Source organism: Sphaeramia orbicularis, chromosome 20 (assembly GCF_902148855.1).
Source record: "Sphaeramia orbicularis chromosome 20, fSphaOr1.1, whole genome shotgun sequence".
Lineage (NCBI taxonomy): Eukaryota > Metazoa > Chordata > Actinopteri > Kurtiformes > Apogonidae > Sphaeramia > Sphaeramia orbicularis.
Genome location: NC_043976.1, coordinates 44620142 through 44645697, shown reverse-complemented (window position 1 = coordinate 44645697; position 25556 = coordinate 44620142). Strand labels below are relative to the sequence as shown.

Here is a 25556-nt window from a genome sequence, read left to right as displayed (position 1 = left end):
CTCATGGGCAACGTTGACAAACAATCACAGTCTTTTCTGGAAAAGGGAGGATTTATGTGTGGTGTGTAGAGTAAAAAGTCTACAGTGAATCACACGACTGAAAACAGCTGCATTTCAGAGTTTACAACAGGGGTCTCAAACATGCGTCCCGGGGCCCAAATGCGTCCCCCCCCCAAAGGTTCCAGTCCGACCCCTGGGATGAATCTACAGTCAAATAAGAACAGTAGAAGAACCGACAAAAAAGAATGACTGCAGATTTACTACTGGGTTTGATGGGGAAAAAAAATAATATTACATTATTATGGAGAGAAATTTGTTTATTTATTCATCAATCAGAAAGAACGGATTTGCAATTAAAAGGAATAGATTTGCAACCAAAAAAGAGATTTGAGAGCAAAAGACAGTAAAGGCGGCCAGACACTGTGCGATTATTTCGATCGTTGCACGCAGCTCCATCTCAAACTGTGCGAATCAGTCGTACAGTCAGGTTCACGATTCCTGTTCTCACACTGCATGGACCGACGCTCGTATGCGACCTGACTGCTCACACTGTAGGACCATACACCACAGGACGCACAACACGTTTGAGTGTTGTATCCGGAAATACAACGTTAAAATACCACAGAATCCGTAAAAGTGCATAGACGATTGTGCATTGGCGTGAGTCCCGAAATGGTAGTGCTAAACAAAAACCAACGAGCTGCTTTGGTAATATGTGCCATTATCTGTGAGGAATAAAAAAAGAAGAAAAGACGACCATGTGTTCGGTGCAGGCATTGGTTGTCCAGACGTGGACAGTATGGGCTGTCATCCAGGAACTAGAGGTAAGCTGCAACAGCCAAACTGCACTAGACCTATAGCCAGCTACTGTTAGCTTGTACGCTACTGTACGCGTCTGTGTTCGTGCATGCACAGTGTGAGAATTTGAGGCACATCGGTTCGTGGCACTGCTTTGACAGTACGATACACTCACGAGGAGCGAGCAGGATTTCAAACAGCTCCGTTTTCCTTGCGAACACACGATTGCTGGTCGTGAGGTGGTGGTGAGGTGCTAATCGCTTCTCCTTACCCCATGTACACTGCACCAAGCACGACACACGATTAGAGGCACATCGGGCCCGATCCCAGAAAGAGTCGCACCAGTGAGAAATCGTCTCTAAACTCGCACAGTGTAAGGCCGCCTTAAGTGGCAATAAAAAAAAAAAACTGATCATTTTGTTTATAAATCAGTCCTCTTTGCTTGTGAGTTAAAAACTTTTACTTGAGACTTCAAAAGTTTTGCTTGAAAATCACTCTTTGTTTGCAAATTCAAACGTTCTTCTTGCTTTCCTATGGAGCGCCTCAGTGCTACACTAAAGGGCAATGACAACTTGTTTTATAATGTCTGGCATCCCTTCCTGAATTACCTTCCCGACGATACTGCTGACTTGTTGAAGAAATGGCGGCCATATTTTGTCTTCACTAATAAGTCATAGAATATTTTTATTCTCTTTATCTCCTCCTTTGTATAGCCCCAGTGTAAATTTATATAAGCTATATGTGCAGTTTATGTATGTGAATCGTTGTTTTCTTTTGTGGTTTGGCTGTATCTGTGCTGTGTTGTTCATTGTTTGTTGTTTGTGAAATCAATAAAATATATCGCAAAAAAAAAAAGTTTTGCTTGCGAATGTAACTGCGCTTAAAGGGCGTGGCCTACGCCGATGGATGACAGAAGAGTTTCTATTGGTGGGTTTGACCTGGCTCCAGCTTCCATGTTAAATCCACTTCTCTGTTGTGTTCATGTCACTTGGAGTTCAGTTGATAGTCTGCTGCTCTGAAATTGAAATGTGTCCCATAAGTAATGGATTACACTAAATATTGTCGTTTACAGCCTGTACATTCACAGCTTGAGCAGAGGCCCCGCCCATTAAGTGCAGTTCAATTCGCAAGCAAAACTTTTGAAGTCTCAAGCAAAAGTTTTTAACTCACAAGCAATGAGGACTGATTTATAAGCAACATGATCTGTTGTTTTTTTCATTGCCACTTTGCCTTTTGCTCTCAAATCTTTTTTGTTTGCAAATCTGTTCTTTTTAATTGAAGAATAAAGAAACAAATTTCTCTCCATACATTATGTCTATAAATAAAGACAACTTCTTTTTTTTTTCTTTGTTTTAGTCCAAAAAATAACATTAAATCATGAAAATATTTACATTTACAAACTCTCCTGTAGCAATAAAATGTGACTAACCTGAACAAATGTGCCCAACCTGAAATGTCTGTATTAAATTCAGTCCAGTTTGAACTCTTTTCTTCCTGTTCCTCAGTGTTTAGTGTCTTTGGAGATCTGATCCAGAATGCACATGGACTAATGAGAAGTGGAGGAAGAAGATTGTTAAAATTGAATTTATTTTTTCTTAAGAAATTTCAGTTTTTTGAGGTTATTCACATCTTTTTTGTTTGGGTAGTTTATAAAAGTAAGTATTTTCATAATTTAATGGGGGGGGGGGGGGGGGGTTGCACTAAAACAAAGACAAAAAGTTGGAGTTGTCATTATTTATATGTTATTCTGTTATTATTTTACTGGCCCCTCAAATAAAAGTTTCTGAAGGTAGAGGAAAGGAATGAGGTGCACAACAGCAGGAGACAGAGGAATTAGGAAAGTGTCTGAAGTTTCACTTTCACTGTACGGTATTTTCTGTATATGTTCTATTTTCTGCATATGTTCTATTTTCTGCATATGTTCTTTTTTCTGTATATGTTCTATTTTCTGTACATGTTCTTTTTTCTGTATATGTTCTATTTTCTGTATATGTTCTATTTTCTGTACATGTTCTTTTTTCTGTATATGTTGTATTTTCTGTATATGTTCTATTTTCTGCATATGTTCTTTTTTCTGTATATGTTCTTTTTTCTGTATATGTTCTATTTTCTGTACATGTTCTTTTTTCTGTATATGTTCTATTTTCTGTATATGTTCTATTTTCTGTACATGTTCTTTTTTCTGTATATGTTCTATTTTCTGTACATGTTCTTTTTTCTGTATATGTTCTATTTTCTGCATATGTTCTATTTTCTGTATATGTTCTATTTACTGTATATGTTCTATTTTCTGTATATGTTCTATTTTCTGTATATGTTCTTTTTTCTGTATATGTTCTCTTTTCTGTACATGTTCTTTTTTCTGTATATGTTCTATTTTCTGCATATGTTCTATTTTCTGTATATGTTCTATTTTCTGTATATGTTCTATTTACTGTATATGTTCTATTTACTGTATATGTTCTATTTTCTGTACATGTTCTTTTTTCTGTATATGTTCTATTTTCTGTATATGTTCTATTTACTGTATATGTTCTATTTTCTGTATATGTTCTATTTTCTGTATATGTTCTCTTTTCTGTACATGTGGAATCAGAATGGTTCACTTCTTAGCAGTTCCTTAGTGAAGGTTCTCAGAGCCTTTGTGAGTCCTGGGTTTCCATCGCTGACGTTTCCTTCCGTTTGAACCGATTATGGCTCCGTTTGTTGAATCCGACAGACGCTGAATCCGTCCTGGGACTCGTCTTCCTTTCTCGGACTGAATAAAAGTATCTGTGTCTGTTCCAACAGCTGAGCCAGCTGCTATAAAACTGATGGAGCAGCAGTTTGTGCTCAAAAAAATAAAAAAACCCAGTTTGGGCTGATGTGATTTGCATAAATATACACTATCGCTGTCATTGTCCCGCCTCCCAGTGAAGACACACTTGGGAGTGAAATCTGGGATTGGAAAATGCTAACTTGGGCTGACTTCCTGCCGTTCTAATCTGCCTTGGCAGCTAACAGCGCTGGCAGCACAAAAGGAGAAAATAGAATTAGTCCGACGCAGATCACTTTCCTTAGCTCTGCACCTCAGTCACAACATTCACACACATTCAAGTCCGTTTAAAACAGCATTATGCACCGCTAATTAGGGCTTTTAGAAAATACCAGCTCTGCAATATATTGTGATACTTCATTTCACAATACTGTATCGATATTAAAAAGTACTGTATGGGTATTTTTAGGTATTTATTCAAACTAGTGCCATTGTTCTCGTGGTGCCATTGTACAATAGCATGATAAGTAGAAGTTGTCTGCCTCCACTATCCATTTGTAAACTACCATTTAATCCTGCATTGTGCAGGTCAGAATTAGAGCCAACGTGTGAGGCATGAAGGGAAGAGCATGTATGTGTTTGGTCTGTCAAGTAGGGATGGGAATCGAGAACCGGTTCCCGGTAGCTTGATTCCTTGGAATCATTTGCCTGCCTGCTTAACGATTCTGCTCATCGATTCCGCCTTCATTGTGCATGCGCGATGACATCACACGTACGCTGCATTGTTTTGGTCAGAACGAAGACAACATGGTGTTGAGGCAGAAACGGTCCAAACAGACCACACCAGGTCCAAACAGACCACAGCAGGTCCAAACAGACCACACCAGGTCTAAACAGACCACACCAGGTCCAAACAGACCGCACCAGGTCCAAACAGACCACACCAGGTCTAAACAGACCACACCAGGTCCAAACAGACCACAGCAGGTCCAAACAGACCACAGCAGGTCCAAACAGACCACACCAGGTCCAAACAGACCGCACCAGGTCCAAACAGACCGCACCAGGTCCAAACAGACCGCACCAGGTCCAAACAGACCACAGCAGGTCCAAACAGACCACACCAGGTCCAAACAGACCACAGCAGGTCTAAACAGACCACACCAGGTCCAAACAGACCACAGCAGGTCTAAACAGACCACACCAGGTCTAAACAGACCACACCAGGTCCAAACAGACCACACCAGGTCCAAACAGACCGCACCAGGTCCAAACAGACCACACCAGGTCCAAACAGACCACAGCAGGTCCAAACAGACCACACCAGGTCCAAACAGACCACAGCAGGTCTAAACAGACCACACCAGGTCTAAACAGACCACAGCAGGTCCAAACAGACCACAGCAGGTCTAAACAGACCACACCAGGTCCAAACAGACCACACCAGGTCCACTGGAACACTGTCAAAGCTTCCGTGTCTTCTAAAGGTGGAATCCCTCCAATCTGCTCAAACATTTGTCCACAGCATGTGAATCATTTACAGGAATGTCACGTATTTGATTCTCTACTTAGTGGCACTTGTGAATGTAGCAGCAGAGTGAACGCTGGGCTGGTTCTGGTTCCGGTGTGGGCAACAAACGTCGTAACTCCTCAAATACAAGTTTCTGAAGGGAAGAAGGGAAAGGAAATGAGGTGCACAACAACGGGAGACAAGACGAGCTGAGTCGAACCGGTTCCACGAAGTAGAAATGCAGCAATAGAGGAATTAGTAAAGATTCTGTAGTTTCATTTTCACTGTACCCCCCCCCCCCTCCCCCCCCCAAACTGGGCCCAGCGTCATCTGTTCTTATTATTTGTTCATACTGTATATGTTCTATTTTCTGTGCAGATGGAAATATAAAAGACAGTTAATGCAAACACACCTGTTTGTACTCTTTTATTCCCTCACCCAATGAGAATCAAGAGAATTGGATCGATAAGCAAAATTGAAGATGGAATCGGAATTGTTAAATTCTTAACGATTCCCATCCCTACTGTCAAGTATGATTCCATTCATCCAGCGGTAGTGAACTGCAGCCTTCACACTGTAGCACCGTCTGCTCGCAGTAGAAATGTCATGAACGGCTGCAGAACCACTTCTGAAAATGGAGTACGGCGACAGGGATGAAGAATTCAAAGTAGACAGAGGCTAAAATCTCCCAGCATACCTCACAACATTTGAATAGGGACATAAAATTGTGCCTAGTAGATAGTCAGGGAATGTTTGTATTCATTTGGTGAGTTTGGTGGAGATCGGGTCTGTGAAGGCTGAGGAAAACCTGTACAAACGGCCTCCTGTGATGGAGCATGGATCAGACACAGAACATGTATTATATAGTAGGATGCAGATATTGTGGAGGTTCATTTTAGTTTTTTGGTTTTCTTTATTGTTTCTATTTTATTTATTCTTCTTTAACACTCTTTTATTCAATAATGTTGGTTCCTTTGTTGGGATTGAACTCAAATCCTGTTCTGATGTTAGTTCTGAACTAATAGAATCTGAACATTTGAACAGGATCTGAAACTGGAATGTCTGAAACAGAATTTGAGTTTGAACACAGGAACATTTTGTGATAGAACATTAGATCCTGTTGGGATCAAATTAAAATGTGTTTTGTATTTATGCAGATTTTTGCTGCAATTCAACTTTTCAAGGAAATAATCATTAAAAAAAAAAAGAAGAAACAAACAATTTCTGATCAGGTTAAGGTAGGTAGAGTTAAGGTTTGGTTCCATTTTTTTTTTTTTTTAAATATCCCAGTGTGGACTTTCATCAGACACTGACCAACATTAAAAAAAAAACTGAAGCATTTACTTTTGCTTTGCTTTTTTTTCCCTCCTCCTAAAGTTTGTCTCTATTTCGTCCTGTAGTCCGTCCTTGTTTTGAATTGTTTTAATAATTCTCATGAAGGCCTGGTTGGACATAATAGGTTTCTCTTTTTTTTCTGAAGATTTATAGCACTTGTTCACTAGTTTTTTGCTAACTGTGTTGATGTACTACTGCTGTCACCATGAGTAAAAAAAAATAAAGTTTTCTACAAATTGTATTATTTGAGGCATGGATGGTTTAATACATACTGGACTCCTGAAGATATTATGTCCTTCTGGCAGATACGGATGGATGAAAGTGGGATTAGGTCAGCCAGCAAGATGTTCATCATACATATATATATATATATATATATATATATATATATATATATATATATATATATATATATATATATATATATATGTATTAGGGATGCACCGATACCACTTTTTTCCACACTGAGTATGAGTACGAGTACTTACATTTGAGTACTTGCCGATACCGAGTACTGATCCTAGTCCTTAATAATCCCATTCCAGTTGTTAGTTCCTTTTGTAAATGTGCTTTATTGTCGTTGTCATTAGTCTGACTGGAACAAAGTGCTGCTACTGACATTTAATGTATTGGAATGAGCGTTTGTTAATTAATCCACCAGGGGGCGCCGCTCTGAATTAACCATACTGGACAAATACCATGAAAAAGAGGAAAGTTTAATGAAGAAGAAGAAGAAGAAGAGGAAAGTCAGTAATAACAAACCTGTAGACGACAGAGGGAACACTACTGTGATACTAATGTTACAACGTTTTCTCTGTAAGGTTTAAAAGTTTAGCTTCAGCAGGAAGAGAAAAGACAAATGAGTGAGAGGTTTGGTTTTCACTTCCACTGGCGGCGGTCCGCACCGCTCCGTACTCCCGCTGGTATTCTGTGTCTGGGTACTCATCCTCCATCAGCTGGAAAACAGATGAATGTACGCAGAGGACGGACAGAACGCTGCGTCTGTATCTGAACGGTACTGTCAGTCAGCCTTACTTTGATCACCATCATTTATTTTGAAAAGTCTCCACACTCCACACACATTCTTCCTCCTCCTCGTACCTGCTGCACTGAACTGGGAATGTCACACGGCCGTAAGTGGTATCGGTGCATTTGTATCAGATTACTTGTACAAGTACGAATACGAGTACGCACACTGAGTATCGAAGCCGATGCCTGATACTTGTATTGGAATCGGTGCATTCCTAACATATATATATATATATATATATATATATATATATATATATATATATATATTTATATTGTATATATACATATTATAGAGCCCACTGCATTTTCCTGTGAAATCACCATGTGTGCATTACAGATGTAATGATTACCGGTATAAACCGCCCACCTGAAGACTGAACTGTGAAGTCAGATGTGTATAATGTGGGTTTAGGCAAAAAAACAACAAATGCATACATGAATTATTCAGTATTCACAGAAAACACCATCCTAGCGTGCTAAGTGTGGCGGTGCTGCGGTCTCGTAGAACTCCAGCTTTCCACTAACGAGCAGGTTGAATAATTAAGTCTATTTTAGCCGCCGGCATCCCAGAACAAAAGCTCCGACACCTCCATGTTCCCGTTCAGAGCAGATGTACTCACAGCCAGGTAGAGCGCGGCGTAGACGCTCAGCGCCGCCTCCTTGGACGGGAACGTTTTGCGAGCGCGCAGGATGTCGTCCTGGTTCCCCGTGCACGCCTCCTGATGGCTGATGTAGCGCAGCGCCTGATGGCAGCCCAGGGAGGTGTAGTTAGGCCGACAGACCGTCAGGAAGTAGGGCGCCAGGTTCCCTGTGACCACCTGACCAGCATTAACGAAGATGTCAACGGTGAAGAGGCCGAAGGTGTAGACCCCTGAGAAAGAGGAAAGAGGAGGAGGAGGAGGAAGAGGAGGAAGAGGAGGAGGAGAAGAAGGAGAAGAACAGTCAGCTGGATCACACACTGGTTCTCTTCACATTTTTCACTTTCACATCAACTCTTTCCATTTTCAACATTGATGATTCACTTTATTGTCTCACATTGCCCCCCCCCCCCCCCTCTGATGACCATGACCAGATGCAGAACTGTATTTGACTCCAGTTACAGACATGGACTGATAGGATTAGTGGATGAACAGGTATTAAACAGTTTAGATCAGCAGATGCTTCTGGTTCTGGTCTGGTCTGGATGTCTGGGTCTATAAGGGTTCAGTCCACCTTTCCTTGTTTCTCCTCCCCAAGTACCCCCCCCCCCCCTTCATCTGAAGCCATGATGCCACAGGAGGACTCCTCCACCTCTTAGAAGTACTTGTTCATCTCTGTAAACCTGGCTTTCCGTGCTGCTCTTGCTCAGCCTCACCCTGCCCTGGCGTACCCTCTGGTTTTAACGTCAGCTTCCTCGTAAAAAGTGAAGCCGTTTTTTTGTCTTAACGTACAGTGTAGTGAGTTCCAGATTCATTAAGAAAGTGCTGCTGTACTAATGTGTTTTTCAGAGAATTTGCAGCTGCATTTTGAGATAAATGCCACTTTACATTGTGCTATCCAGGACTCAGACACCAATTAAAACAGTGATTAACAGGCACCGTTAAGGAGAGTAATCTGTCAAAGATGCAGGAATCAACCAGAAAATTAAAGTCTACATTTTGCTGAATGTGAAGAACATTTATTCTGTTTTGTGTGTCATGTCTTTCCTGCTAATTGTTGGTGTAAAAAGTTTCTGGGATACAATTACCAATGAAATTAATGCAGTGACAATCACAAAGAAGACCCCAGATGATACGCTGTAGACCACAGGTGTCAAACATGCGGGCCGGGGCCAAATCACACTAAACACCGACTGGGCTCATGTTTGACTGAAGCACATGGTCCTGAGCAACGCCGAATCAGATATGTACAGTAATTTTCCTCAAAATACGATCATTTTAAGCTTGTGGTTTGATAATTTGTCAGTTCCCATCTGGAAACACGGTTCACAAGAAATATGAAATACATGAGAGTGCTTTAGTGAAAAACCTGACAACCACCAGAGGGACAACCACCCCAGCACAGCAGCCTGCTGAGACCAAAGACAAGAACGTCTAAATGGGATTTTTATATCGACATAATGAATAGACTGGTACAGAAAACACACAGTGAAGCAGAGATGGAACCATCTGAAAATTTCATATCAAGGTTATTGTGACCAAAATGATCATGGTTATCATTATTACTGTGGTATTGTTGAAATTGTGCTCAAAATGTTCAAAAAGTACTGATACTCACACTGAAATAATTTAACCAAGTTGTATTTTAAAAAAATAAACATAAAAATAAACAAATAAAATAATTGGCACAATGTCCCTTCTGTTGCAGAAACATTCAAATATTAACCCTTAGTGGTCTGAGCCTATTTTGTCCGTTTTTCAGTCCTTTTGATTTTGCCTTTATATACTATATAAACAAATGTTTACTGTACACATGTTTGAGATCTGTTTTTTCAGCACAACTTCATCTATATCATCTGTCTATCATTTTTTCACTTTAACCTACTAAAAAAACATAAAAGGACAGAAACACACAAAAATAATCAAATCCGATTTGAAAAATGTATATAATTTACTGAATAAATAACACACAGATGCTTAACGAACCTTTTCAAAGACTTTAAAAGTGAATATTAGTTCCAAATATTAGGTATAGAAAATTAAAATTGTAATAAATTAAAACTATACTCAAATATTTGACATAAAAGCAGATCTTTACATAGGGTTTTTTCCCCTAAAATTGCGGTAATCAAACACGGTTATCATGAGAATTAGAATTTAAACGGTAATATTAACCGTCTGCAATTTTACCGCCGTTTATCGTTATACCGGTAATGGTTACATCCCTACACTGAAGTCTGGAATTCAACTCCAACCTCAGCTACCGACAGCACACTATGGAAAATATCATTGGTTTCAGTTTGAAGTCGTCACTGTTGCAGTCACCTCCATGTGTTTATTAGAAACACTGCACTGGAAGGGTTGAGTTTCATAAAGCCACTAGAACACTGCTGGATCCTGAACGCCTACAGACTTGACTTTAATTTCCTCCTATTATTAACCTGACAAGTGTTAAACAGCAGAATGGAAGCGGTTAGTTAGTGGTTGAGTGCAGAGGGTGTGCAGCACACAGCAGCTTTCAGATGCAGGTTTAGGTCAGAACAGCTCTTTGGGTTCATTAAAGGTGTTTGGAGCTGTGTGTGCTGGTGCTGCCTGAGTCCAAACAGACCAGAAAGGCTGCTGAACGCTGTAGATACAACCCACACACAAGAAAATCTGTTTTTACACTGGACCCTATGTTCCAGATGATTATGTTAAATCAGTACGTCTCTCACGTTACAAGACAGATGTGGTTCTGAGTGACAGAAGCTGGATGGTTATCTGACGCACGAGAAGAAGTGGGTTAGATATAAACAGACAACACAAAAACAAGACAATAACGTCAAATGTAAGGACAAAAAAAAAGAAGATAATGCAACAAGAAGAGGAAGTACAAAGGTGGTTATTAGTGGTTTTCTTCATGGTCAAAAGGACTTACAGTGGATAGTGACAGGAAGTCTGATTCTTTTTACAAACTTGATTCTTTTGGTTCTTTTATCTGTTGGGAATCGGTTCTGAATCAATTAATTTGATTCACCAATTAAAATTACATATATACATATAGCTAAAATTCACTTAGGGGGTCAAATGAGTGTCCATTTTTGTCAAAACAACAGTTGTCCTACAGTCATAGAAGTGTGTGTAAATAATGCTAATCCATTTGTGCACAGACTACTGATATTCTCTGACAGTGGAAGCTCTATTTTCATAAATATTGGATTTGGAATAGCACGTGTATGTGAAAACTTTTGCTGGTGGACAGACGTGACATTACCCATGATGCTCTGGTCAGTCCCAGTACTTTATTAGGAATAAACTTCTAGACTTCCTGTTGCTAATTGTGCTCTTCTTCATAAATGTTGGTATTGTGGATCTAAAACAATCCCAGCTGACACAAAAACACTAAATGTGTCAGTGGACGGATGTGACATGGTTGTTGTGGATCCCATCATACTGATGCTCTGCAGCCATGTCAGCGTTTACACTAATGATCCCTGTGCAAAAACTAGGAGCACTATTATTTATTGGATAGTTTATCATCAGACTAAAGAGGAAAGAACAATCTAGAATTGTTCTTTCTGTATAAAAATGCTTCTTATTGTAAAACTGTTGATGTAAACAGTGCTGTGTGCCATTCTTCATGTATGTATTGGTGGAACAGAAGCAGGATGGATCAGCACCATACTCCAGATTGAACCTGTACAAATAAAACATGTGATATGGAGGAGAGAATCTGGGAAGAAAAACTGGGGAATCCAAAAGAAGAGAAGATTTGTTTTTCAGGTAAATTCAGTTCAAATAGAACTTGTCCATTTGTGACATGAAAATATAGCATTAATTGTGCTGAAATGGTTCATTTTTGGAGCTGAAAACATAGTTCATATGAGCATCAACATGTTGAACAGAACTGAAATCCTGTCCATTTGAACAACTGTCATTTACCAACACAAAGGAACTTTGGATTCATGGAGAGTGATTTAATATGAACACAGACACAAAGAGCTCTGAGCAGAGTTTAGCCGATATGTGTGTGTGTGTATATATATATATATATATATATATATATATATATATATATATGTGTGTGTGTGTGTGTGTGTGTAATTTGATTGTTTTAATACATGTAAATATTCTTTATTAAACATTAAAAAGTCAAAAAAAAAAAAAAAGAAGCAAAATCTCATGTAAAGTTAAGGCATAAAACTGTATTTTAATTATGGAAAATTACTGTATTTTTATGAGATGGTTATTTTCCGTTATTTAACAGTATTTTTTCAGCACCCCTGCTGCTGGAATATTACTGTTTTTTAACTTTTTTTTTTTTTTTTTTTTACAGTGTAGTCTCGAGATACAATCCAAGATGTAACCATGGAGACGACTTGCTGCCCTTTGCGTCACACAGCACTTCCACCTCTGACTGAATGAGTGATTCTGACTAGTTTAGGTGATAATAAACTAAATATTAGCAAAGTGCTGCCGAATCGAATCAGCTGTGTTTGCGAATCAATTCAACTCGTTCACTTAAATGAATCGATTCTTTTGAACAATTCGTTCGTGAATCGCCCAACACTAGCCGTGGAATATTTCAAAACAGGAAAGTAGAATGATCAAAACAGGAAAGAGGAAAATAAAGTAAAACAACAGGAGGGTTTTGGTTGAAAATGTAAAGAGAACATTCCCAAAAGACAAACGCAAACGTCACAGTAATGAATTTCTCGTGCTCTAAAAACTGTTATTGTTTTCATGCTGTTGTAGTTCCTTCTTTCCTCCTTTAGCCTGCTTCGTTGCTCTGAAACCTCATGTGTCTTGGCTGTACATGTGCGCTGTCAGGATGTAAATGAAAGGTAAACACCACAGATCAGGAGTCGGTAGCGGCTGCCGTCCTCTGGTTTGGGGTTTAGGTGCAGACGCAGACAGACGGAGCGCCTCCAAAGTCAATAATGTTCAAGCAGAAATGATTTTGTCCTGGAAGCAGCTGATGGATGGCACCGGCGACGGAGAAAAAAAAAACAGCCTGTCAACTTCTAAATCAATGACACATGTGCCTGCAGCTCTCACCGCTTGAGTCCTTAAAAAAGAAGCATCGCGTTGAGACATCGGCAAAGTGCTTCGTAAAAACAACAGGGACGCCACATCAATCCTTCAGCTTGTCTTTTGTCTGTGACGGTGAACGAAGGCTGTTCAGTGTGTGCTGCTGCAGAACACCAGACCGACGTCTACAACAGAGGTGTCCGACTCATTTTAGTTCTGGGGCCACATTCAGATCTCAGCTGGACCGGACCGCTTAAATAATCTACAGCAGGGTTCTCAAACTCCTGTTCTTTCAGGTTCCACATTCAGCCTGATTTGATCTGCAGTGGACCAAAGCAGTCAAATAAGAACAGAAGAACCGAGAAATAATGACAACTGACAATGTTTGTGTTTTAGTGCAAAAAAAACATTAAATTATGAAAATACGTACTTTTATAAACTACTCAAACCAAAATATTTAAATAACCTGAAAAAAACTGAAATTTCTTCAGAAAAATCAGTGCAATTTTAACAATATTCTGCCTCAGTTTATCATTAGTCCATGTGCATTCTGGATCAGATCTACAAAGACACTAAACACTGAGGAACAGGAAGAAAAGAGTTCAAACTGGACTGAATTTAATACAGACATTTCAGGTTGTTCTTATTTGTTCAGGTTATTCACATTTGATTGTTACTGGATAGTTTGGAAATGTCAATATTTTCATAATTTAATGTTATTTTTTGCACTAAAACAAAGACAAACATTTGAAGTTGTCATTATTTACAGACATAATGTCATATTATTTTTTCCATCAAACCCAGTAGTAAATCTGCAGTCATTCTTTTGTGTGGGTTCTTCTGCTGTTCTTATTTGACTGTAGATCAGATTGGTCTGGATGTGGAACCGACACTAAAATGAGTTCCACAGCCTGGACTGTGGAATTTATACACTTTGTAAATTCATCCCAGGGGTCGGATTGGAACCTTTGGGGGGGACACATTTGGGCCCCAGGACGCATGTTTGACAGCCCTGTTCTATATTATAAAAGGGAAGTGGACTCTGTTTGTGTGTGTGTGTGTTTGTGTGTATGCGTGTGTGTCTGGGGCATCACACTAACTCCATAAACAGCTGACTGCTACAGTTTGTCAGACTTATGTATTTATGCTCAGTGAACAGACTAGTGTAAACAGTCAGCTGATGGGACCAATATTTTGGCAGATATTAGTCATTTTGAATACAATAGCTTTCAAATAGCCTTGCTCAGAATCATAGAATCATCGTTGAAGTGGGTTACCTGGCAACAGATAAACAATTGGACCCCGTTGCCATGGTGTCATATTTCCTGTGCAGAAACAGACATGTCAGCTGAGAGGTTATTCAACTGAAAATGAAAATGGAATTTACCAAGAAAGGAACAAGGTTATTATCGTCGTATTCAAATAAATCCCAGACAGGACTCTGCTGCTTTAGTCTCCATGTTTCCAGGTAGAGTGGGGACCAGAAGACGACTGGAAACCACAAGTGAACACAAGTGACGGACCAAAAAGTGTCGTATGGAGACAACAGAGAAAATTGCTAGAGTGAAATAAATCGATTTGGTATCAATCCGACATTGACAAAGACGAAAAGAAAGGGAATGTTATTCATAATTTTTATCTGTTTTAGTTAGTTTTGTAAACACACAATACAGTTTCAGTTAGTTATCTTTTTTTTTTTTCTTGTAATCATAGTTTTTATTTATTTCAGTTAATGAAAATGTTTTTACAATTCTAGTTTTCATCATTTCGTTAGTGTTCGTTAACGATAAAAACCTTGGTCTGGGTTTGGGTCTGGGTCATTTTTGTATTTCTTCACCACAGAGGCCAGAGTGGACCATTTGGTGGTCCGGTTTTGGCCCACAGACCTTATGTTTGCCTCCCCTGGCCCATCCGTCCTGCCTCTAACGGGGCCGCTGCCTTCACGTTCCACTGACGGACGAGCTTTAACACTAATAACTGCCTCCATCCTCTGAGAGCTGGGCCTTCTGTCACACTGCATTACAAACAGACGCTTAGGCAGACAAGTGTGTTAACAAACACACACAGAGGTGTTCACCACTATACACACACACACACACACACACACACACACCACACACACACACAACTTCTGGGATGCCTTATTTGTTGTGGCGACAACAGGAGCTTTTCCAATCACTGTCAAGTGTTTCTGCTTCTGCAGACTAATTCACTCCAGCTTTGAAGCATCTGTAGCTGAGCACATTCAGACCAGCACAGCCGTCACAGCTGCTGCTTCACTTCCTTCTACTGCTCCACTATCTTCCACACACTATAGTTCTGCCTTTAAATGGGAACTTCAGCCCTGATGCTGCCTTTGTGTGCTGTCGGGAAGATGATACTTTCCACTTTGACATAAACATCTGTGTTATGTTCCAGCGCTGATACACAGTCTGTGGTGAGCTGCTGCTGCTGCTGCTGGGCTCATCTGCACTTTTTTAGTTTTCCAAATTGTGTGTGCTGTAAATGTGCAATATGGTCGGCTAACAGCAGCAGAACGCTAATAAAAGCAGAGTATGAATGTGTGAGTGGATGAATAATGGATCCACTGTACGCACTTTGAGTATGCGTTCTAACAGAGCACTGTTTCTCTGAATATAAAATCGTGTACTGACCCGGGATATTTTGCCACAGTGTTGGTTATGATGCCTTTGGCATCACCAATGCACTGCACATTCAATGAATGCGTGTGTTTTCGATTTCTGTAGACATGCTCAGTGTCTGCGGGGGCACAAGCTGCACATGGGTGCAGTCAGTCGCTCCTATAACTCCGGGGAATCCAGCTACGGCAGAGAAGCCTTGTTTGGTCTCATTCAAGGAGTTCCGAGTGTGAGGAAACCTAATAAACTTGGCCGTCCGGTGCAACATGGCATTTAGGACCTCAGAAAGCACATGTGAAAAACAGGACTGGGACGTCCCAGCTGTGACAGCCACCGTTCGCTGGAAAGATCCAGATGCTGAAAAATGTAAACTTGCCAGGAGTTCTGTCATCGCCGGTATTGCCGGACTCCTTCTTGTGTCTGGTTCCAAATCTGCTTTGATTTCGTCCAACAGCTTCAAAATGGCAAAGCTGGATAGGTGATATCTTTTAATGAGTGTTTCCTCATTCATTCCAAAAATGTTCACACGAGGGTGAAAAATGCGTTCTCTGCGTCTTCTTTCATCATATCGACGTCTCCTTCTTGAAACGACTGTAGCCATGTGTGCGCTATTACGCATCCAAACCGTTTGCACCTCCCTTTGAAACCTGTTACATATAGACACAGTTTCAATCAGCAAAATTACTTTCGGGTTTGATAAATCACTCTGTGTGTGCTAAATTATTATATTTACATTTTCTCCTCCCACCACAGGCACAACTGCATGTAAACACCCTGTATTACACATTCATTGTGTCAAATGTACTAACTGGATGCCGACGCGCTATTTTGCACCTTTGAAAGACACGACCCTTATCATGCACTGTTAGTAAATCAGTTTGTACATTTTTTTGCATGTGCAATGAGTTTGCACACGTTTTAATACACGCAAACCTTTGATAGATCCGGCCCTTAATGTATTAGCCCTTTTGTTCTGGATCTCTATGGGGGAGGGGCATGTTTGACGGGGCTCACTGACCAGAGGTTTTTTGGGTTTTGTCACTTTTGTCAGGAGCCGAAAAAACAATAAACGCAGACTGCCTCCAAAGTCATACATGCGGGTCTCGTTCTTAAAAAACACAACGCACAGTCCAACACCACCAGTTACACCAGTCCTCACCTCAACAACGCAAATCTGGACACAACGGCTCCCTCCTTGCCCCCCCCCCTTTTCCAGACTAGCTTTGGGAACAGGGAGGACCATGACCAAATGTGCTTGTTAGGGCATAAATCTCATTTGGTTTCCCCACTTCATGCACCACTGTTTGCCAGGTTGCTGTGATGGTCCTGTCGTCCTGTATCTGCAGATGTGTGCGTCACAGTTCGAGTAGGGCTGAAGCGTTGCACCTACTGTTTGATGGGCTGCCAGCGTGTGCACGGCGCCGCGGTGGAACGCTCAGCCCAGCCAGTCTCAGAGTTATCGGTGTTTCCCAGACTCCCTCCTGTGTTCACAAACACTCCTGAGTCCACAGGAGCAGACGGACACTGAGCCCCATGTCACGACGTTAAAGCGTGTCTTCACATTCTAACCAGCTTCATTCTTTTGTTTTTAGGAAGTAAAACAGTCACAACACTCAAAACAGGCAGAAGTTCTTAGAGCTGCAACTGATTCATCGATTAGGTGCTTGAAGCCAATGCAAAAGTTCCCGATTCGATTCATCGACTTGAATTGATTGAAGGTAAATATTCTATTGCAGTTTTCCTGAATTGAAGCTTCTTTGTGCGTCACAATAAGCGTCCGTGTGAAACACAACAGTGGAACCAATGTTTAACAGCAGAGAAATGAAGGAAACAAAGCTTTGATTCAGGAGAACTGTGGCTGAATGTTTTCTTTGGATCACTTTGAGTCGATTAATTGGTTGCAGCTCTAGAAGTTATTCACAATTACCACACATGATATTTTAGCTAATTTGATTTTCCGTACTGCCGAACTTCTGTCTGTCAGTATTGTCTGAAATATGGTGGACCAAATCTGTGGAATAATCTACGACCTGAACGTCAATCCACATCTTCTTTATCACTGTTTAAAAAGTATCTGAAAAGGACTGAAATTCATGAAAAAATGAAAGGCTGTATGTCATTTGATTTGTATTTGATGATTTGTAATGGGATTTGCATTTTTATTGTTTTTACTTTAGTTTATTAATTCAGTTATGTTGTATTTTTAATTCTTTTTCTTTTTTGTCTTCTTTTTTCTTTCCTGTGTATTGTTCATTTCCGGTGGAGGTATTCATATAAATAAGCCTTTTTTGGCTTCTAACCTCTCCTGCACAATGATGTTGCTTGTTTGAATGTTGGTTTTTTTAATTTTCTCTTGCTGTTTTATGATGTGCAAATAAATAAATAAATAAGATTGTATTTATCTGTGGGAACAGAACGTATGTTCTTTTACTTTAAATACATTCAAACAACTTCTGTATAAACTCAATACAACAGCTCATCAACATTAAGTGTTTCTAGATCAGGGGTGTCAAACACATGGTCCGGGGCCCAAATGCGCCCCCCCCCCCCCCCCCCCCCCAGAGGTTCCAATCCGACCCCTGGGATGAATTTACAAAGTGCAAAAATTCCACAGTCAAGGCTGTGTATGCTGAGTATTCGCAGGTTTCATCAGCGTCGACATAAACAGTCTGAAAGTGTTTTCCTGGAGTGTAAATCCAATTCCAGCCCAGACTGAGTCTCTCCAGGGTTTCCACTCCTTTATTTCCACTGCTCGCTTTTGTTCTGGGACAATATATGTGTTTTACGGCTGCTCTGCTCAGAAGCGTCGCCGCTGGGTATCATTATGCCAATTAGCCTTCCAGTATTGACAGGAATGAATTAGCTGAGGATTTCTTTTACGCTGCAGCAATGAGGACGTTTACAGTCACTGACATGACAACGGACTCATGGTGCAGAGCTTTGTCCACTCCAGGAAAACTCGTCCAATCAAAACACAATCCAATACCAAGGCTATTATTGTGAAAACTAACGAAATGACCAAAACCAGAATTGTAAAAACATTTTCGTTAGCTGAAACACCGTACTTTCCGGACTATAAGCCGCTACTTTTTTCTCGTTTTGAACCCTGCGGCTTATACAGCGATGCAGCTCAAGTACAGATTTATACGGGCTAATGGCCTCCAGGGGGCGCTCTAACAGGAGGCACAAAAGTGAGACAGACAGGAGGAAGAGGTGATGAAGAGGAGGAGTTTAAATCTGAACTTTGAACCATCATTTTGCGTGTCATGCACAAACCCTCATCATGGAAAACACACGAAGAAATGCAGATTTTGCAGCTTTTAAGTTAAAAGCCATCGATGTGTCTGTAAAGAAGGAAATCGAGCTGCAGCACCGAAGTGCCATTGAGCAACAACGGAGGAGAGACGTAGAAGGAGTGTGACGGAGCCTTTGAGGATGTTCAGCTGAAGAACACTGAAGAAGACGACTGCAGTGGTTTAATGAGCAGAAGAAGAGGAAGACACAGATCAGTGACTGTTGTGGGTTTGTGAACCAGCCTGTTCCTGACGTCTGACTGACGTTCCAGACACTGTTTGGAAAAAAGCAGTGAAGGGAAGGAAATACATATGTAAATAATCTGTCTGTTTACCATCTGTCTGTGGAAATATGTCATGTGACAACGTGGACACCTGCGGATTATAGTCAGGTGTGACTTAAAGCCCGGAAAGTACGGTAAATAAAAACTATAATTAAAAGAAAAAAAACATAACTAACTGAAGCTGTATTGTGTGTTTACAAAACTAACTAAAATGGATAAAAATTATGGATAAAATTTGCTTCATTTTCGTCTTTGTTAATGTCGGATTGATATGAAATCAATTTATTTCCCTCTCTCAGTTTTCTGTGCTGTCACCATTCAACACTTTTTGGTCCGTCACTTGTGTTCACTTGTGGTTTCCAGTCGTCTTCTGGTCCCCACGCTACCTGGAAACATGGAGACTAAAGTTGGGAGAAAGCAGCAGAGTCCTGTCTGGGATTTATTTGAATACGACAGAGAAGAAGAGAAAAGAGACGACTGAAGTACAACTAAACTAAAACTAAACTAAAACTAAGCATTTAGAAAAAAATGAAAACTAATAAAAACTATCAAACCTGCTCTAAAAACTAATTAAAAGGAACTGAATTAGAGAAAAAAAAGTCCAAACTAAATAAAACTAAACTAGAATGAAAAATCCAAAACTATTAGAACCTTGGTCTAATACACATTTACAACAGAAACACAAATGCTCTTTTTCTTTTTTTTTTTTTTCAACCCAAAGCAAAGTGACTGTGTTTACTGTAAACGCCTGCTGCTTTATTTGGGGATTTTTCAGAGCAACATATTCAGTAGAGCCACTTAGTGCTGTAGAAGTTAAATACAGACGCGGAAATTAACATCAGATCACTTTTATGAGTTCAACGGGTTTAAAAATAACCGAAGGCTGAAATTCATTTGACGTAAACAACTGCTAAAACTGTCCATTTTCAGAGTGGACGGTCACACTGGCAGCACCAAGCTCAAACTTGTGAAATGCAAAAATTACACTGAAGATAAGAACAGTCAAGAATGTTAAAATAATTCTAGGTCATGTCAGTCTAAAGTGGATCAGACCAGTAAAATACTATCATAATAACCTATAAATAATGAAAACTGTCCATTTGTCTCTTTGTTTTAGTGTAAAAAAAAGTAAAATTACACAAAAATGTTTACATTTACAGACTAGGCTTTTACAAAAAATGTGAATATCTGACATGTCTTAATAGAAGTATGTGGAATTTTAATCATATTCTGTCTGTAATTAAATGTTTTGTGTATTTGTAGATCCACTGTGATCTGTAAGATGTGATTCATATGTATAAATGATAAACTAAGGTGTAGTATTGTTAAAATTGCATTTAAGAACTTTCAGGTTGTTCATATTTGTTCATGTTAAATTCAAGTCCAGAATTTACTTTTTTCATTCAAAAGTTCTTATGCTGTTATTTATATTATTGTACTGGTCCGGCCCACTTTATACCATATTAGGCTGAATGTGGAACTGAACTAACAAGAGTTTGACACCCTTTCTGGGGGGGGGGTTAGACTTTGTGTATCACAAAATCTTATATCATAAAATGTGAATTTCTTTCTTTTTCTTTTGTATTGTATTTTTGAGATGCACTATGAAAATAAATTGAAAAAACTGATCCAAAAAAAAAAAAAAAGGCTTTGACAGCCCTGCCTTAGCTGTTCTGAAAAGACTGTAAACCACAGCCTCTTGGGTTTTATTGAGTTATTTTTAAGTGTCTAAATGTGATCATACAGTGTTGCATGGTCAGCTCTATCGCTCTATAATGTGCTTAGTCACAGTAAAGTTTAAGGCTGTACGAAAACCTGTAATTGCCTGGTGGGTTCAGCTCCCTCCCCCCCACAGACTCCTGTTCTCCAGAGACTCCCTTGGATCCTTCATTCCCACCCAAACACATCAATAAAACCTGTGACACTGCTTTGTATTTCCTGTGTTAAAGCACCCTTTGGGGTCTGGGCTTTATGTACATATATATATATATATATATATATATATATAAATCTATATATTTGTATCTCTCCTTCCATTGGTTACTGACTCCAGTGAGTTGCTACGAGCTAATCCAGTTCTGTCAAACTCCTGTTAGTTCAGTTCCACATTCAGCCCAGTTTGATCTGCAGTGGGTCGAACCAGTAAAATAATAACAGTGAAAAAAGTAAAATTCTATTACGACCAGGTTTACATCTACAAAGTTTCCTTAAAAATCCAAATAACATGAAGAAGTTGAACTGTCTTAAGAAAAACAAGTGCAATTTTAACAATAGTCTGCCAAGGGATGGGAATCGAGAACTGGTTCTTTTTGAGAACCGGTTCCCAGTAGCTCGATTCCTTGGAATCATTTGCCTGCCTGCTTAACGATTCTGCTTATCGATTCCACCTTCGTTGTGCATGTGTGATGACGTCACACCTACGCTGCGTTGTTTTGGTCAGAACGTAGCCAACATGGCGTTGAGGCAGAAACGGTCTACACAGACCACACCAGGTCCAAACAGACCACACCAGGTCCAAACAGACCGCACCAGGTCTAAACAGACCACACCAGGTCTAAACAGACCACACCAGGTCTACACAGACCGCACCAGGTCTACACAGACCACACCAGGTCTACACAGACCGCACCAGGTCTAAACAGACCACACCAGGTCTACACAGACCACACCAGGTCTACACAGACCGCACCAGGTCTACACAGACCGCACCAGGTCTAAACAGACCACACCAGGTCTAAACAGACCACACCAGGTCCAAACAGACCACACCAGGTCTAAACAGACCACACAAGGTCCAAACAGACCACACCAGGTCCAAACAGACCACACCAGGTCCAAACAGACCACACCAGGTCCAAACAGACCACACCAGGTCCACTGGAACACTGTCAAAGCTTCCATGTCTCCTAAAGGGTGGAATCCCTCCAATATCCTCAAACATTTGTCCACAGGATGTGAATCATTTACAGGAATGTCACGTATTTGATACTCAGCGACGCTTGTGAATGTAGCGGCAGAGTGAACACTGGGCCAGTTCCGGTGTGGGCAACAAACGTTGTAACTCCTAAAATACAAGTTTCTGAAGGGAAGAAGGGAAAGGAAATGAGGTGCACAACAACGGGAGACAAGACGAGCTGAGTCGAACCGGTTCCACGAAGTAGAAATGCAGCAATAGAGGAATTAGTAAAGATTCTGTAGTTTCACTTTCACTGTACCCCCCCCCCCCCAAACCAGGCCCGGCGTCATCTGTTCTTATTATTTGTTCATACTGTATATGTTCTATTTTCTGTGCAGATGGAAATATAAAAGACAGTTAATGCAAACACACCTGTTTGTACTCTTTTATTCCCTCACCCAATGAGAATCAATAAGCAAAATTGATAATGGAATCGGAATCATTAAATTCTTAACGATTCCCATCCCTAATTCTACCTCAGTTTATCAGTTTATCAGTTTATCCTTTACTTCCCTTTTATTTCCCCTCCTGCTCCTTCACAGTTGTGTCAGTGTGTAATTGCAGCTACAGCAGATATCCAGTCCAACACAGACTCCAGTGTCAAGTCCACACCAGTCCATCAGCATATGGAAACCTTACACAGAGAACATTCCATTAGTGCACAGGGGTGTCAAACATGCGGCCCGGGGCCCAAATGCGTCCCGCCAAAGGGTCCAATCCGGCCCCTGGGATGAATGTGTGAAATGCAAAAATTACACTGAAGATATTAACGACCAATGGTGTCAAAATCATTTTAATTCAGGTTCCACATACAGACACATACAGTCCAATTAGATCTGAAGTGGGTCAGAACCAGTAAAATATTATCATAATAACCTATAAATAATGACAACCCCACATTTTCTTTTTGTTTTTTGGTGTAAAAAAGTAAAATTACATGAAAATGTTTACATTACCAAACTATACTTCTACAAAAAAATGTGAATAACCTGAACAAATATGAAGAAATGGAAATGTGTTAATAAAAGTAAATGCAATTTGACCAATATTCTGTCTGTTACTAAATGTTTTGTGCGATTGTAACGCACATGTGTAAATGATAAACTGATAAACTGAGGCAGAATATTGTTAAAATTGCACTTGTTTTTCTTAAGACAATTCAAGTTGTTCATGTTATTCAGATTTTGAAGGAAACTGTAGATGTAAACCTGATCAGAATAGAATTTTACTTTTTTCACTTATTATTTTACTGGTCCGGCCCACTGCAGATCAAACTGGGCTGAATGTGGAACTGAACCAACATGAGTTTGACAGCCCTGAATTACTGGATGATGTTAGACCAGTGTTTTTCAACCCTAGGGTCAGGACCCCACATGGGGTCGCCTGAAATTCAGATGGGGTCGCCTGAAATTTCTAGTAATTGATAAAAAATAAAAAACAACAACTTACTAATAAAAATATATGGTGAGTTGAGAGAGACAATCACAATCCATAACAGACATGACAAACTGTGGCTGTGAAACTGCAGCACGGTGGTTCTGTTTGTCTATGGTTCTGTTTATCTATGGTTCTGTTTATCTGTGGTTCTGTTCATCTGTGGTTCTGTTTGTCTATGGTTCTGTTTATCTATGGTTCTGTTTATCTGTGGTTCTGTTCATCTGTGGTTCTGTTTGTCTGTGGTTCTGTTTATCTGTGGTTCTGTTCATCTGTGGTTCTGTTCATCTGTGGTTCTGTTTATCTGTGGTTCTGTTTATCTGTGGTTCTGTTCATCTGTGGTTCTGTTTATCTGTGGTTCTGTTTATCTGTGGTTCTGTTCATCTGTGGTTCTGTTTATCTGTGGTTCTGTTCATCTGGTTCTGTTTATCTGTGGTTCTGTTTATCTGTGGTTCTGTTCATCTGTGGTTCTGTTCATCTGTGGTTCTGTTTATCTGTGGTTCTGTTTATCTGTGGTTCTGTTCATCTGTGGTTCTGTTTATCTGTGGTTCTGTTTATCTGTGGTTCTGTTCATCTGTGGTTCTGTTTATCTGTGGTTCTGTTTATCTGTGGTTCTGTTCATCTGTGGTTCTGTTCATCTGTGGTTCTGTGTCAAATGTTCATTGTGGTCAGTTTCAGATGCTGCAGCTCTTTCATAATTCATAGTTTCAGTTCTTGTTTGTTCAGTATTAATTGTCATATCCTGACCAAGAAAAATCCAATTCTCCCTTTGTGCAGTAATCTACACCTGGATTTTCTGCCTCCATCCACAGTAATATACATTATATAGACTAAATGTCCTCTAAAATTAATGTTTATTTGCAACATAATATAGCAAACTATTTATTACACAATCAAAAACAAATTAATTTTTGCAAAAAAATGTCTCCGTTTTGAACGTCTGGGGTCGACAGAAATTTGTGATGTTAAAATGGGGTCAGGAGTTAAAAAAGGTTGGGAACCACTGTGTTAGAGGAAGGTGCTGGTGGGAAATCGACTCCCCATCTGTTGGAGCAACAGCTTAAAACAAGGAAAACATAAGGCAGTAAAATGTGATGGGAAGGAGAGCAGAGACGTGCCCGTGCCCTTTAACTAAATGCTTCCGGCTCAGTGGAGCAGAGTGCACAGGACGAAGCGCACTCACCTCTTTTTACCACCGTCAGCTAACGGCTGGATGCTGAGCCATCACTACCTCTTTACGGCGGCATTAGCGAGAACTGTTGTCCCAAATTACAAAACACTATTTAACATACACAATCTGGAAGTCCCATTACATCCAGCGTGTCTGCCTGTGTGTTTTTACGGTGCATTTGATCCACAACTCCTGATAATGACTTTTGGCAGGCTCGTTGGCACGGCCAGCGAGTGCAGATGGATGAATCCAGCAGAGACGGGGCTGAGCTGTGCGGAGCCATCGGCTCTTTGCGGACGCTGAGCGCTGTTGTTCGTCCGTCTCTCAGTGCGTTGTTGAGCCAAAGGCCTCCTGGGTCGATTTGACGTATTTGTCAGTGGATTTGCAGGATCAGAGGGCATTGGTCCAAAGGTTGTGAACTGGGAAGCCCCATAGGGTTTGAACTGCACCGACAGGATCTGCACCGAGACCAACACACACGGGCGGAGATGGGAACGGCAACACCACACTGGAAAGAAAGGGTGTGTTTGGAAAGGGGGGTGTGTTTGGAAAGGGGGGTGGACCGAACCACTTGGTGAAATATGAGGGACAACGAAGGTCACTGCTTCAAAATTTTTACACTTTGTAAATTCATCCCAGGGGTCGGATTGGAACATTTGGGGGGGCCACATTTGGCCCCCGGGCCGCATGTTTGACAACCC

General features: G+C 40.4%; 1 protein-coding gene across 1 annotated transcript in view; it reads right to left on the bottom strand.

Annotated features, from left to right (window-relative positions):
- The window catches only part of LOC115411248 (phospholipid phosphatase-related protein type 5-like), a 115711-nt gene that overhangs the window by 40845 nt on the left and 49310 nt on the right, over positions 1–25556 (bottom strand). The window contains exon 3 of the mRNA XM_030123292.1: positions 8051–8301. Within this exon, the coding sequence (XP_029979152.1) occupies positions 8051–8301 (251 nt within the window). The remainder of the gene's footprint in view (positions 1–8050; positions 8302–25556) is intronic.